This window comes from Salvelinus fontinalis, unplaced genomic scaffold, assembly GCF_029448725.1.
Source record: "Salvelinus fontinalis isolate EN_2023a unplaced genomic scaffold, ASM2944872v1 scaffold_1424, whole genome shotgun sequence".
In the NCBI taxonomy this organism is placed as follows: Eukaryota; Metazoa; Chordata; class Actinopteri; order Salmoniformes; family Salmonidae; genus Salvelinus; species Salvelinus fontinalis.
The window spans coordinates 1-13978 of record NW_026601633.1 but is presented as its reverse complement, the minus strand read 5'-3'; the positions used below and the strand labels follow the sequence as shown (position 1 = coordinate 13978).

General features: G+C 47.6%; 1 protein-coding gene across 1 annotated transcript in view; it reads left to right on the top strand.

Annotated features, from left to right (window-relative positions):
- Positions 1-13302, top strand: part of LOC129849293 (lysyl oxidase homolog 4-like) — a gene marked incomplete at its 3' end in the record, with an annotated part of 30610 nt that extends 17308 nt beyond the window's left edge. Inside the window, 2 exon segments of the mRNA XM_055916221.1 lie at positions 12586-12624; positions 13089-13302. Coding sequence (XP_055772196.1) covers positions 12586-12624; positions 13089-13302 — 253 coding nt within the window.
- Positions 13303-13978: the final 676 nt, after the last annotated feature.

Here is a 13978-nt window from a genome sequence, read left to right as displayed (position 1 = left end):
ATTCTGGTGGGCTGTTTCTCAGTGTGATTTCTGTCAGTGATTCTGGTGGGCTGTTTCTCAGTGTGGTTTCTGTCTCTGATTCTGGTGGGCTGTTTCTCAGTGTGGTTTCTGTCAGTGATTCTGGTGGGCTGTTTCTCAGTGTGGTTTCTGTCTCTGATTCTGGTGGGCTGTTTCTCAGTGTGTTTTCTGTCTCTGATTCTGGTGGGCTGTTTCTCAGTGTGGTTTCTGTCTCTGATTCTGGTGGGCTGTTTCTCAGTGTGTTTTCTCTCTCTGATTCTGGTGGGCTGTTTCTCAGTGTGGTTTCTGTCTCTGATTCTGGTGGGCTGTTTCTCAGTGTGTTTTCTCTCTCTGATTCTGGTGGGCTGTTTCTCAGTGTGTTTTCTGTCTCTGATTCTGGTGGGCTGTTTCTCAGTGTGGTTTCTGTCAGTGATTCTGGTGGGCTGTTTCTCAGTGTGGTTTCTGTCTCTGATTCTGGTGGGCTGTTTCTCAGTGTGGTTTCTGTCTCTGATTCTGGTGGGCTGTTTCTCAGTGTGGTTTCTGTCTCTGATTCTGGTGGGCTGTTTCTCAGTGTGGTTTCTGTCTCTGATTCTGGTGGGCTGTTTCTCAGTGTGGTTTCTGTCTCTGATTCTGGTGGGCTGTTTCTCAGTGTGTTTTCTGTCTCTGATTCTGGTGGGCTGTTTCTCAGTGTGGTTTCTGTCTCTGATTCTGGTGGGCTGTTTCTCAGTGTGTTTTCTCTCTCTGATTCTGGTGGGCTGTTTCTCAGTGTGGTTTCTGTCTCTGATTCTGGTGGGCTGTTTCTCAGTGTGTTTTCTGTCTCTGATTCTGGTGGGCTGTTTCTCAGTGTGGTTTCTGTCTCTGATTCTGGTGGGCTGTTTCTCAGTGTGGTTTCTGTCTCTGATTCTGGTGGGCTGTTTCTCAGTGTGGTTTCTGTCTCTGATTCTGGTGGGCTGTTTCTCAGTGTGTTTTCTGTCTCTGATTCTGGTGGACTGTTTCTCAGTGTGGTTTCTGTCTCTGATTCTGGTGGGCTGTTTCTCAGTGTGGTTTCTGTCTCTGATTCTGGTGGGCTGTTTCTCAGTGTGGTTTCTGTCTCTGATTCTGGTGGGCTGTTTCTCAGTGTGTTTTCTGTCTCTGATTCTGGTGGGCTGTTTCTCAGTGTGATTTCTGTCAGTGATTCTGGTGGGCTGTTTCTCAGTGTGGTTTCTGTCTCTGATTCTGGTGGGCTGTTTCTCAGTGTGGTTTCTGTCAGTGATTCTGGTGGGCTGTTTCTCAGTGTGGTTTCTGTCTCTGATTCTGGTGGGCTGTTTCTCAGTGTGTTTTCTGTCTCTGATTCTGGTGGGCTGTTTCTCAGTGTGGTTTCTGTCTCTGATTCTGGTGGGCTGTTTCTCAGTGTGTTTTCTCTCTCTGATTCTGGTGGGCTGTTTCTCAGTGTGGTTTCTGTCTCTGATTCTGGTGGGCTGTTTCTCAGTGTGTTTTCTCTCTCTGATTCTGGTGGGCTGTTTCTCAGTGTGTTTTCTGTCTCTGATTCTGGTGGGCTGTTTCTCAGTGTGGTTTCTGTCAGTGATTCTGGTGGGCTGTTTCTCAGTGTGGTTTCTGTCTCTGATTCTGGTGGGCTGTTTCTCAGTGTGGTTTCTGTCTCTGATTCTGGTGGGCTGTTTCTCAGTGTGGTTTCTGTCTCTGATTCTGGTGGGCTGTTTCTCAGTGTGGTTTCTGTCTCTGATTCTGGTGGGTTGTTTCTGAGTGTGGTTTCTGTCTCTGATTCTGGTGGGCTGTTTCTCAGTGTGTTTTCTGTCTCTGATTCTGGTGGGCTGTTTCTCAGTGTGGTTTCTGTCTCTGATTCTGGTGGGCTGTTTCTCAGTGTGTTTTCTCTCTCTGATTCTGGTGGGCTGTTTCTCAGTGTGGTTTCTGTCTCTGATTCTGGTGGGCTGTTTCTCAGTGTGTTTTCTCTCTCTGATTCTGGTGGGCTGTTTCTCAGTGTGTTTTCTGTCTCTGATTCTGGTGGGCTGTTTCTCAGTGTGGTTTCTGTCTCTGATTCTGGTGGGCTGTTTCTCAGTGTGTTTTCTCTCTCTGATTCTGGTGGGCTGTTTCTCAGTGTGGTTTCTGTCTCTGATTCTGGTGGGCTGTTTCTCAGTGTGTTTTCTGTCTCTGATTCTGGTGGGCTGTTTCTCAGTGTGTTTTCTGTCTCTGATTCTGGTGGGCTGTTTCTCAGTGTGGTTTCTGTCTCTGATTCTGGTGGGCTGTTTCTCAGTGTGTTTTCTGTCTCTGATTCTGGTGGGCTGTTTCTCAGTGTGGTTTCTGTCTCTGATTCTGGTGGGCTGTTTCTCAGTGTGGTTTCTGTCTCTGATTCTGGTGGGCTGTTTCTCAGTGTGTTTTCTCTCTCTGATTCTGGTGGGTTGTTTCTCAGTGTGGTTTCTGTCTCTGATTCTGGTGGGCTGTTTCTCAGTGTGTTTTCTGTCTCTGATTCTGGTGGGCTGTTTCTCAGTGTGTTTTCTGTCTCTGATTCTGGTGGGCTGTTTCTCAGTGTGGTTTCTGTCTCTGATTCTGGTGGGCTGTTTCTCAGTGTGTTTTCTGTCTCTGATTCTGGTGGGCTGTTTCTCAGTGTGGTTTCTGTCTCTGATTCTGGTGGGCTGTTTCTCAGTGTGGTTTCTGTCTCTGATTCTGGTGGGCTGTTTCTCAGTGTGGTTTCTGTCTCTGATTCTGGTGGGCTGTTTCTCAGTGTGTTTTCTGTCTCTGATTCTGGTGGGCTGTTTCTCAGTGTGATTTCTGTCAGTGATTCTGGTGGGCTGTTTCTCAGTGTGGTTTCTGTCTCTGATTCTGGTGGGCTGTTTCTCAGTGTGGTTTCTGTCAGTGATTCTGGTGGGCTGTTTCTCAGTGTGGTTTCTGTCTCTGATTCTGGTGGGCTGTTTCTCAGTGTGTTTTCTGTCTCTGATTCTGGTGGGCTGTTTCTCAGTGTGGTTTCTGTCTCTGATTCTGGTGGGCTGTTTCTCAGTGTGTTTTCTCTCTCTGATTCTGGTGGGCTGTTTCTCAGTGTGGTTTCTGTCTCTGATTCTGGTGGGCTGTTTCTCAGTGTGTTTTCTCTCTCTGATTCTGGTGGGCTGTTTCTCAGTGTGTTTTCTGTCTCTGATTCTGGTGGGCTGTTTCTCAGTGTGGTTTCTGTCAGTGATTCTGGTGGGCTGTTTCTCAGTGTGGTTTCTGTCTCTGATTCTGGTGGGCTGTTTCTCAGTGTGGTTTCTGTCTCTGATTCTGGTGGGCTGTTTCTCAGTGTGGTTTCTGTCTCTGATTCTGGTGGGCTGTTTCTCAGTGTGGTTTCTGTCTCTGATTCTGGTGGGCTGTTTCTCAGTGTGGTTTCTGTCTCTGATTCTGGTGGGCTGTTTCTCAGTGTGTTTTCTGTCTCTGATTCTGGTGGGCTGTTTCTCAGTGTGTTTTCTGTCTCTGATTCTGGTGGGCTGTTTCTCAGTGTGTTTTCTCTCTCTGATTCTGGTGGGCTGTTTCTCAGTGTGGTTTCTGTCTCTGATTCTGGTGGGCTGTTTCTCAGTGTGTTTTCTCTCTCTGATTCTGGTGGGCTGTTTCTCAGTGTGTTTTCTGTCTCTGATTCTGGTGGGCTGTTTCTCAGTGTGGTTTCTGTCTCTGATTCTGGTGGGCTGTTTCTCAGTGTGTTTTCTCTCTCTGATTCTGGTGGGCTGTTTCTCAGAGTGGTTTCTGTCTCTGATTCTGGTGGGCTGTTTCTCAGTGTGTTTTCTGTCTCTGATTCTGGTGGGCTGTTTCTCAGTGTGTTTTCTGTCTCTGATTCTGGTGGGCTGTTTCTCAGTGGGGTTTCTGTCTCTGATTCTGGTGGGCTGTTTCTCAGTGTGGTTTCTGTCTCTGATTCTGGTGGGCTGTTTCTCAGTGTGGTTTCTGTCTCTGATTCTGGTGGGCTGTTTCCCAGTGTGGTTTCTGTCTCTGATTCTGGTGGGCTGTTTCTCAGTGTGTTTTCTCTCTCTGATTCTGGTGGGCTGTTTCTCAGTGTGGTTTCTGTCTCTGATCCTGGTGGGCTGTTTCTCAGTGTGTTTTCTGTCCCTGATTCTGGTGGGCTGTTTCTCAGTGTGTTTTCTGTCTCTGATTCTGGTGGGCTGTTTCTCAGTGTGGTTTCTGTCTCTGATTCTGGTGGGCTGTTTCTCAGTGTGTTTTCTGTCTCTGATTCTGGTGGGCTGTTTCTCAGTGTGGTTTCTGTCTCTGATTCTGGTGGGCTGTTTCTCAGTGTGGTTTCTGTCTCTGATTCTGGTGGGCTGTTTCTCAGTGTGGTTTCTGTCTCTGATTCTGGTGGGCTGTTTCTCAGTGTGGTTTCTGTCTCTGATTCTGGTGGGCTGTTTCTCAGTGTGGTTTCTGTCTCTGATTCTGGTGGGCTGTTTCTCAGTGTGGTTTCTGTCAGTGATTCTGGTGGGCTGTTTCTCAGTGTGGTTTCTGTCAGTGATCTTTTAACCGAAACGCATCGCTCTTTGTTGAGGAAGTGTCGGCGATGCCTTTCAAAGGTCATTCACGTTTGAGCCGACATCTGCAGCGTTTACCATGAACGTGATCTCCACAAACAAATGTATCTTTCCAAGGAAAATGAAAACAAAAGTTTCGTGTTGGACTAGTTCAGACAGGTAGTACCTCCCCGTTCCACTCCATTTTCTTCTGTTTTTGTTCCTACTGCTAAAGTCCCTGTGGTGTAAGCTATACCAGGACGTGTATATCTGGGGCTCTTATACAAACACAATAATTATTATAATTAGAATAATAATATAAGCCATTTAGCAGACACTTTTATCCAAAGCCACTTAGAGGGAGTCAAACCCACAATCCTGGCGTTGAAGACTCCGGTCACTGGTGTTTGAAGTGGTCGACCTGAAACTAATTCCTCTCTTGGCTCAAATAGTGCCAGTGTGTGTTTCTCTCTCTCTGTGTGTGTGTGTGTGTGTGTGTGTTTGTGTGTGTGTGTGTGTAAGCACTGTGTGTGTGTGTGTGTGTGTGTAAGCACTGTGTGTGTGTGTGTGTGTGTGTGTGTGTGTGTGTGTGTGTGTGTGTGTGTGTGTGTGTGTGTGTGTGTGTGTGTGTGTGTGTGTGTGTGTGTGTGTGTGTGTGTGTGTGTGTGTGTGTGTGTGTGTGTGTGTGTGTGTGTAAGCACTGTGTGTGTGTGTGTGTGTAAGCACTGTGTGTGTGTGTGTGTGTGTGTGTAAGCACTGTGTGTGTGTGTGTGTGTGTGTGTGTGTGTGTGTGTGTGTGTGTGTGTGTGTGTGTGTGTGTGTGTGTGTGTGTGTGTGTGTGTGTGTGTGTGTGTGTGTGTGTGTGTGTGTGTGTGTGTGTGTGTGTGTGTGTGTGTGTAAGCACTGTGTGTGTGCATCCATCTGTTAGCCGTCTTATTAAAGGACACCTCCTTCTGTGTCCTCTCAGAAGACGTCTGTTTCGTGAATAACAGCTTTTATGGAGTTCTCTCTCTACTTTCCCACAGTGCATCCTGTTATAGAACTTCTGGACTTGGAGCCCCGAAGTTTCCAATGTGGTCTACAGGAACCTAAAGTCCCAAACGCCACCCAATTCCCTGTATGGTGCACTACTAGTGACCAGGGTCCATCCTGGTCAAAAGTAGTGCACTACATAGGGGATAAGGTGCCATTTGGGACTGTGCCACTGCACCAGTAATGTGGAACTCTGCACCGGTACTTTACTGACCAACAAATGAAGCCATGCATCCATGTTCCTGTCCCCTGTCTGAGAGGGAGACTCCTCCTTTTGGTCATGAAACAGATTCACAACATGTGTCCTGTCCCCTGTCTGAGAGGGAGACTCCTCCTTTTGGTCATGAAACAGATTCACAACATGTCCATGTTCCTGTCCTCTGTCTGAGAGGGAGACTCCTCCTTTTGGTCATGAAACAGATTCACAACATGTGTCCTGTCCCCTGTCTGAGAGGGAGACTCCTCCTTTTGGTCATGAAACAGATTCACAACATGTCCATGTTCCTGTCCTCTGTCTGGGAGGGAGACTCCTCCTTTTGGTCATGAAACAGATTCACAACATGTGTTCCTGTCCTCTGTCTGGGAGGGAGACTCCTCCTTTTGGTCAGGAAACAGATTCACAACATGTGTCCCTGTCCCCTGTCTGAGAGGGAGACTCCTCCTTTTGGTCATGAAACAGATTCACAACATGTTGTTCCTGTCCTCTGTCTGAGAGGGAGACTCCTCCTTTTGGTCATGAAACAGATTCACAACATGTGTCCCTGTCCCCTGTCTGAGAGGGAGACTCCTCCTTTTGGTCATGAAACAGATTCACAACATGTTGTTCCTGTCCTCTGTCTGAGAGGGAGACTCCTCCTTTTGGTCATGAAACAGATTCACAACATGTGTCCCTGTCCCCTGTCTGAGAGGGAGACTCCTCCTTTTGGTCATGAAACAGATTCACAACATGTTGTTCCTGTCCTCTGTCTGAGAGGGAGACTCCTCCTTTTGGTCATGAAACAGATTCACAACATGCGTCCCCAACGACACTATCCTCTATATTGTGCACTGCTAGTGACTTTTTACCAGATCCCACAGGCCTCTGGTCAAAAGTAGTGCACTACATAAGGCATAGGGTGACATTTGAGATGCACAGTTTTGTAACATCTGACACGTGGACATGTGGGCAACCCAGGGCTTGTGTCTGTACTTTCTGTTAGCTTTGATCTAATGTATTCTATGTGCATATTTATAGTTCTTTCCATGGGTTTCCTGGACCAAACATGTACACATACATCCAACAGGACTAAAATACCCATGAAGGGAGGAGGGAAAAGAAGAAGAAGAAGGAAAGGAAAAATGATGAGTGAGAGAAGAGAGAGGAGGAGAGGAGAGAGAGAGGAGCAGGGGGAGTGAGGGGGGCAGGGGGAGAGAGGGGGGCAGGGGGAGAGAGAGAGGGGCAGGGGGAGAGAGAGAGGGGCAGGGGGAGAGAGAGAGGGGCAGAGGGAGAGAGGGGGGGCAGGGAGAGAGAGAGGGGCAGGGGGAGAGAGAGAGAGGGGAGGAGAGAGAGAGGGGCAGGGGGAGAGAGGGGCAGGGAGAGAGAGGGGGGCAGAGGGAGAGAGAGAGGGGCAGGGGGAGAGAGGGGCAGGGGGAGAGAGGGGGGGGCAGAGGGAGAGAGAGAGGGGCAGGGGGAGAGAGGGGAGGGGAAGAGAGAGGGGACAGAGGGAGAGAGGGGAGGGGCAGAGGGAGAGAAAGGGGGGGGGGCGAGAGAGAGACAGACCCTGGGAGAAGGGGAGGGACAAAGAGAGAGGCAAGAGAGATAAAGAGAGAGAGGGAGAGAGGGGGAGAGAAAGAATGGGAGAGAAATGTGGAGGGAGCAGGAGAGACAAGAGCGAGAGCGAGAGAGAAAAAGAGAGAGAAAAAAAGGAGGGAGAGAGAGAGAGAGAGAGAGAGAGAGAGAGAGAGTGTGTGTGTGTGTGTTGACCTGGCTTTACAATAGGAACATTCAGATCCCTCACTAGGGCATTGTGGGTAACCACAGAAGCACTAGGTCTCTATGAGAACAGCCGGTTTTATTTACATTTCAACTTAACCTGACAGAGGGAGGGACGGAAGGAGGGAGGGAGCGAGCAATGCGAAGGAGGGAGGGAGGAATGGAGGGGGGAGGTAGAGAGGAAGGGAGGGAGGGAGGGAGAGAGGATGGGGGACACTAGGCCAAGGCACCCCTGATTGTAGAAACAGTAGAGGAGGACTGGTAGAGGTATTTAACCAGTATTCTGTCTGTAGAGGAGGACTGGTAGAGGTATTAACCAGTATTCTGTCTGTAGAGGAGGCTGGTAGAGGATTTAACCTGTCTAGGATGAGTGTGCCGCTAGCGGCACTCCCCCCCCACCCCCACTGAAAAACCAGTGCCGCGAAATTCAAAAAAATTATTTTTTTTAAATATTTAACTTTCACACATTAAAGTCCAATACAGCTAATGAAAGACACAGATCTTGTGAATCCAGTCAACATGTCCAATTTTTAAAATGTTTTACAGGGAAGACACAATATGTAAAGATGTACATCTATTACCTAAAAACACATTAGCATAATCCACCATCTTTTATTTGTCCACCAACACCAGTAGCTATCACCAATTCGGCTAAACTAAGATATTTATAGCCCCTAACCAAGAAAAAAACTCATTAGATGACAGTCTGATAACATATTTATGGTATGGGATAGGTTTTGTTAGAAAAAAGTGCATATTTCAGGTAGATGGCATAGGTTACAATTGCCCCCACCGTCACAAATGGAATAGAAAAACTACTTAGAGCAACGTGTTTACCTACTTACTAATCATCAAACATTTCGTAAAAATACACAGCATACACGAATCGAAAGACACAGATCCTGTGAATACAGACAATATTTCAGATTTTCTAAGTGTCTTACAGCGAAAACACAATAAATCGTTATATTAGCATAGCACATAGCACATAGCAGCCCAGCATTGATTCTAGCCAAAGTGAGCGATAAAAGTCAACATCGCCAAAATATATAAATTTTTTCACTAACCTTCTCAGAATTCTTCAGATGACACTCCTGTAACATCATATTACACAATCCATATAGAGTTTGATCGAAAATGTTTATATTTAGCCACCAAAATCATGGTTAGACAATGTGAAATGTAGCTCAGCTGGTCAGAAAATGTCCTTGCGCCACTTAGACAGTGATCTACTCTTATACATAAATACTCATAAACGTGACTAAAAAATATAGGGTGGACAGGGATTGATAGACAATTTAATTCTTAATACAATTGCGGAATTACATTTTTTAATTTATCCTTACTTTTCAATACAGTTTGCGCCAAGCGAAGCTACGTCAAAAAACATGGCGTCCTAAGCCACTAAAGTTTTTCGACAGAAACACGATTTATCATAATAAAAATGTCCTACTTTGAGCTGTTCTTCCATCAGTATCTTGGGCAAAGGATCCTTTCTTGGGAGTAATCGTCTTTTGGTGGAAAGCTGTCCTCTTGCCATGTGGAAATGCCAACTGCGTTCGGGATGAACTGGAAGCGTGCCCAGCTATTCACAGCGTTAAAGAAATAAATGTCCCAAAATCGCACTAAACGGATATAAATTGCTATAAAACGCTTTAAATTAACTACCTTATGATGTTTTTAACTCCTATAACGAGTAAAAACATGACCGGAAAAATATAACAGGCTAAACTAACGCTTGGAAAAATAGCAGGTCGACGTCCTCCACGCGCATTACGCAGCTGCAAAGGAGCTCCTACCTACAGGGTTTTTTTATTTATAGGGCCTGTGAACGCGCAATCGACCCCATTCAAATCGTCATCACGTAAAGGCATCCAGGGGAAGACGTAAGCAGTGTCCGTATAGTCATAGCAATAACAGTACCCTTTTAACTGACTCCAGAACAGTGGCCAAAATTTCTGAAATCTGACTCCATGTCAGGGAAATTGCTGTAGAATGGGCTCTGTTCCACTTAGAGACAAAATTTCAACTCCTATAGAAACTATAGACTGTTTTCTATCCAATAATAATAATAATATGCATATTGTACGATCAAGGATTTTGTTGGAAGCCGTTTCAAAAATTACACGATTAGCATAAATAGTCACAACAGCGCCCCCATCCTCAACAGGTTAACCAGTATTCTGTCTGTAGAGGAGGACTGGTAGAGGTATTAACCAGTATTCTGTCTGTAGAGGAGGGCTGGTAGAGGTATTAACCAGTATTCTGTCTGTAGAGGAGGACTGGTAGAGGTATTAACCAGTATTCTGTCTGTAGAGGAGGACTGGTAGAGGTATTAACCAGTATTCTGTCTGTAGAGGAGGACTGGTAGAGGAATTAACTAGTATTCTGTCTGTAGAGGAGGCTGGTAGAGGTATTAACCAGTATTCTGTCTGTAGAGGAGGACTGGTAGAGGTATTAACCAGTATTCTGTCTGTAGAGGAGGACTGGTAGAGGTATTAACCAGTATTCTGTCTGTAGAGGAGGACTGGTAGAGGATTTAACCAGTATTCTGTCTGTAGAGGAGGACTGGTAGAGGCATTAACCAGTATTCTGTCTGTAGAGGAGGACTGGTAGAGGTATTAACCAGTATGCTGTCTGTATAGGAGGACTGGTAGGGGTATTAACCAGTATTCTGTCTGTAGAGGAGGGCTGGTAGAGGTATTAACCAGTATTCTGTCTGTAGAGGAGGACTGGTAGAGGTATTAACCAGTATTCTGTCTGTAGAGGAGGACTGGTAGAGGCATTAACCAGTATTCTGTCTGTAGAGGAGGACTGGTAAAGGATTTAACCAGTATTCTGTCTGTAGAGGAGGACTGGTAGAGGTATTAACCAGTATTCTGTCTGTAGAGGAGGACTGGTAGAGGTATTAACCAGTATTATGTCTGTAGAGGAGGACTGGTAGAGGTATTAACCAGTATTCTGTCTGTAGAGGAGGACTGGTAGAGGTATTAACCAGTATTCTGTCTGTAGAGGAGGACTGGTAGAGGTATTAACCAGTATTCTGTCTGTAGAGGAGGACTGGTAGAGGTATTAACCAGTATTCTGTCTGTAGAGGAGGACTGGTAGAAGTATTGACCAGTATTCTGTCTGTAGAGGAGGACTGGTAGAGGTATTAACCAGTATTCTGTCTGTAGAGGAGGACTGGTAGAGGCATTAACCAGTATTCTGTCTGTAGAGGAGGACTGGTAGAGGTATTAACCAGTATTCTGTCTGTAGAGGAGGGCTGGTAGAGGTATTAACCAGTATTCTGTCTGTAGAGGAGGACTGGTAGAGGTATTAACCAGTAGTCTGTCTGTAGAGGAGGGCTGGTAGAGATATTAACCAGTATTCTGTCTGTAGAGGAGGCTGGTAGAGGATTTAACCAGTATTCTGTCTGTAGAGGAGGACTGGTAGAGGTATTAACCAGTGTTCTGTCTGTAGAGGAGGACTGGTAGAGGTATTAACCAGTATTCTGTCTGTAGAGGAGGACTGGTAGAAGTATTGACCAGTATTCTGTCTGTAGAGGAGGACTGGTAGAGGTATTAACCAGTATTCTGTCTGTAAAGGAGGACTGGTAGAGGTATTAACCAGTATTCTGTCTGTAGAGGAGGACTGGTAGAGGTATTAACCAGTATTCTGTCTGTAGAGGAGGACTGGTAGAGGTATTTAACCAGTATTCTGTCTGTAGAGGAGGACTGGTAGAGGTATTAACCAGTATTCTGTCTGTAGAGGACTGGTCGAGGTATTAACCAGTATTCTGTCTGTAGATGAGGACTGGTAGAGGTATTAACCAGTATTCTGTCTGTAGATGAGGACTGGTAGAGGTATTAACCAGTATTCTGTCTGTAGAGGAGGGCTGGTAGAGGTATTAACCAGTATTCTGTCTGTAGAGGAGGACTGGTAGAGGTATTAACCAGTATTCTGTCTGTAGAGGAGGACTGGTAGAGGTATTAACCAGTATTCTGTCTGTAGAGGAGGACTGGTAGAGGTATTAACCAGTATTCTGTCTGTAAAGGAGGACTGGTAGAGGTATTAACCAGTATTCTGTCTGTAGAGGAGGACTGGTAGAGGTATTAACCAGTATTCTGTCTGTAGAGGAGGACTGGTAGAAGTATTGACCAGTATTCTGTCTGTAGAGGAGGACTGGTAGAGGTATTAACCAGTATTCTGTCTGTAGAGGAGGACTGGTAGAGGCATTAACCAGTATTCTGTCTGTAGAGGAGGACTGGTAGAGGTATTAACCAGTATTCTGTCTGTAGAGGAGGACTGGTAGAGGTATTAACCAGTATTCTGTCTGTAGAGGAGGACTGGTAGAGGTATTAACCAGTATTCTGTCTGTAGATGAGGACTGGTAGAGGTATTAACCAGTATTCTGTCTGTAGAGGAGGGCTGGTAGAGGTATTAACCAGTATTCTGTCTGTAGAGGAGGACTGGTAGAGGTATTAACCAGTATTCTGTCTGTAGAGGAGGACTGGTAGAGGTATTAACCAGTATTCTGTCTGTAGAGGAGGACTGGTAGAGGTATTAACCAGTATTCTGTCTGTAAAGGAGGACTGGTAGAGGTATTAACCAGTATTCTGTCTGTAGAGGAGGACCGGTAGAGGTATTAACCAGTATTCTGTCTGTAGAGGAGGACTGGTAGAGGTATTTAACCAGTATTCTGTCTGTAGAGGAGGACTGGTAGAGGTATTAACCAGTATTCTGTCTGTAGAGGAGGACTGGTAGAGGTATTAACCAGTATTCTGTCTGTAGAGGAGGACTGGTAGAGGTATTAACCAGTATTCTGTCTGTCGAGGAGGACTGGTAGAGGTATTAACCAGTATTCTGTCTGTAGAGGAGGACTGGTAGAGGTATTAACCAGTATTCTGTCTGTAGAGGAGGACTGGTAGAGGTATTTAACCAGTACTCTATCTGTAGAGGAGGACTGGTAGAGGTATTAACCAGTATTCTGTCTGTAGAGGAGGACTGGTAGAGGTATTAACCAGTATTCTGTCTGTAGAGGAGGACTGGTAGAGGTATTAACCAGTATTCTGTCTGTAGAGGAGGACTGGTAGAGGTATTAACCAGTATTCTGTCTGTAGAGGAGGGGTAGTAGTAACACTCTTCTGTTTCTTTCAGGAAACTATGGGACACCAAGTTGGCAGATCCCTCTTCAAGGTACATATCTTGTTGTTTGTTTATTTATTGTTTTTCTCTGCTTGTCTTTCATTTGTTATGGTGGTGAAGATGATTCATATCTCTCTCCCTTGTTCCCCTCTCCTCCTCTCCCCTCCTCTCACCCTCTCTCCACTACCCTTCTCTCTCCCTTGTTCCCCTCTCCTCCTCTCCCCTCCTCTCACCCTCTCTCCACTACCCTTCTCTCTCCCTTGTTCCCCTCTCCTCCTCTCCCCTTCTCTCACCCTCTCTCCACTACCCTTCTCTCTCCATTCTTCCCCTCTCCTCATCTCCCCTCCTCTCACCCTCTCTCCACTACCCTTCTCTCTCCCTTCTTCCCCTCTCCTCCTCTCCCTTCCCCTCTTCTCCCCCTCTCTCCCCTCCCCTTCCCCTCCTCTCCCCCTCTCTCCCCTCCCCTTCCCCTCCTCTCCCCCTCTCTCCCCTCCCCTTCTCTCTCTCCCCTCCAGACTAGCAGGTCTGTCCAGTAAAAAGGGTTACTGGGTAGAGCAGGTCAAGTGTTTGGGTACGGAGCCTGTTCTCTCCCAGTGCCACTCCCAGCTCTCCCTGCCCAGGAACCAGGTCACCTGTCAGGGGGGCATGCACGCCGTGGTGCGTTGTGTACCTGGACACCAGTTCACACGCCTCTCCTCGGGGAGACCGCCCGCTCCCCCCGCTGTCCAGGTAAGGAGGGAGAGAGGGAGGGAGAGAGGGAGAGAGGGAGGGAGAGAAGAAGAGAGAGAAAGGGAGAGAAAGAGGAGAAGGAGAGGGGGGACAGGGAGGAGAGGGGGGAGAGGGGGGACAGGGAGGAGAGGGGGGACAGGGAGGAGAGGGGGGACAGGGAGGAGAGGGGGACAGGGAGGAGAGGGGGGACAGGGAGGAGAGGGGGACAGGGAGGAGAGGGGGGAGAGGGGGGACAGGGAGGAGAGGGGGACAGGGAGGAGAGGGGGGAGAGGGGGACAGGGAGGAGAGGGGGGAGAGGGGGGACAGGGAGGAGAGGGGGGAGAGGGGGGACAGGGAGGAGAGGGGGGACAGGGAGGAGAGGGGGGACATGGAAGAGAGGGGGGACATGGAAGAGAGGGGGACAGGGAGGAGAGGGGGACAGGGAGGAGAGGGGGACAGGGAGGAGAGGGGGACAGGGAGGAGAGGGGGACAGGGAGGAGAGGGGGACCGGGAGGAGAGGGGGAACAGGGAGGAGAGGGGGGACAGGGAGGAGAGGGGGAACAGGGAGGAGAGGGGGACAGGGAGGAGAGGGGGGACAGGGAGGAGAGGGGGACAGGGAGGAGAAGGGGGACAGGGAGGAGAGGGGGACAGACGACAAGGAAGAAACCTGTTCTGGTAGTTTTGTCTCTCATATTTT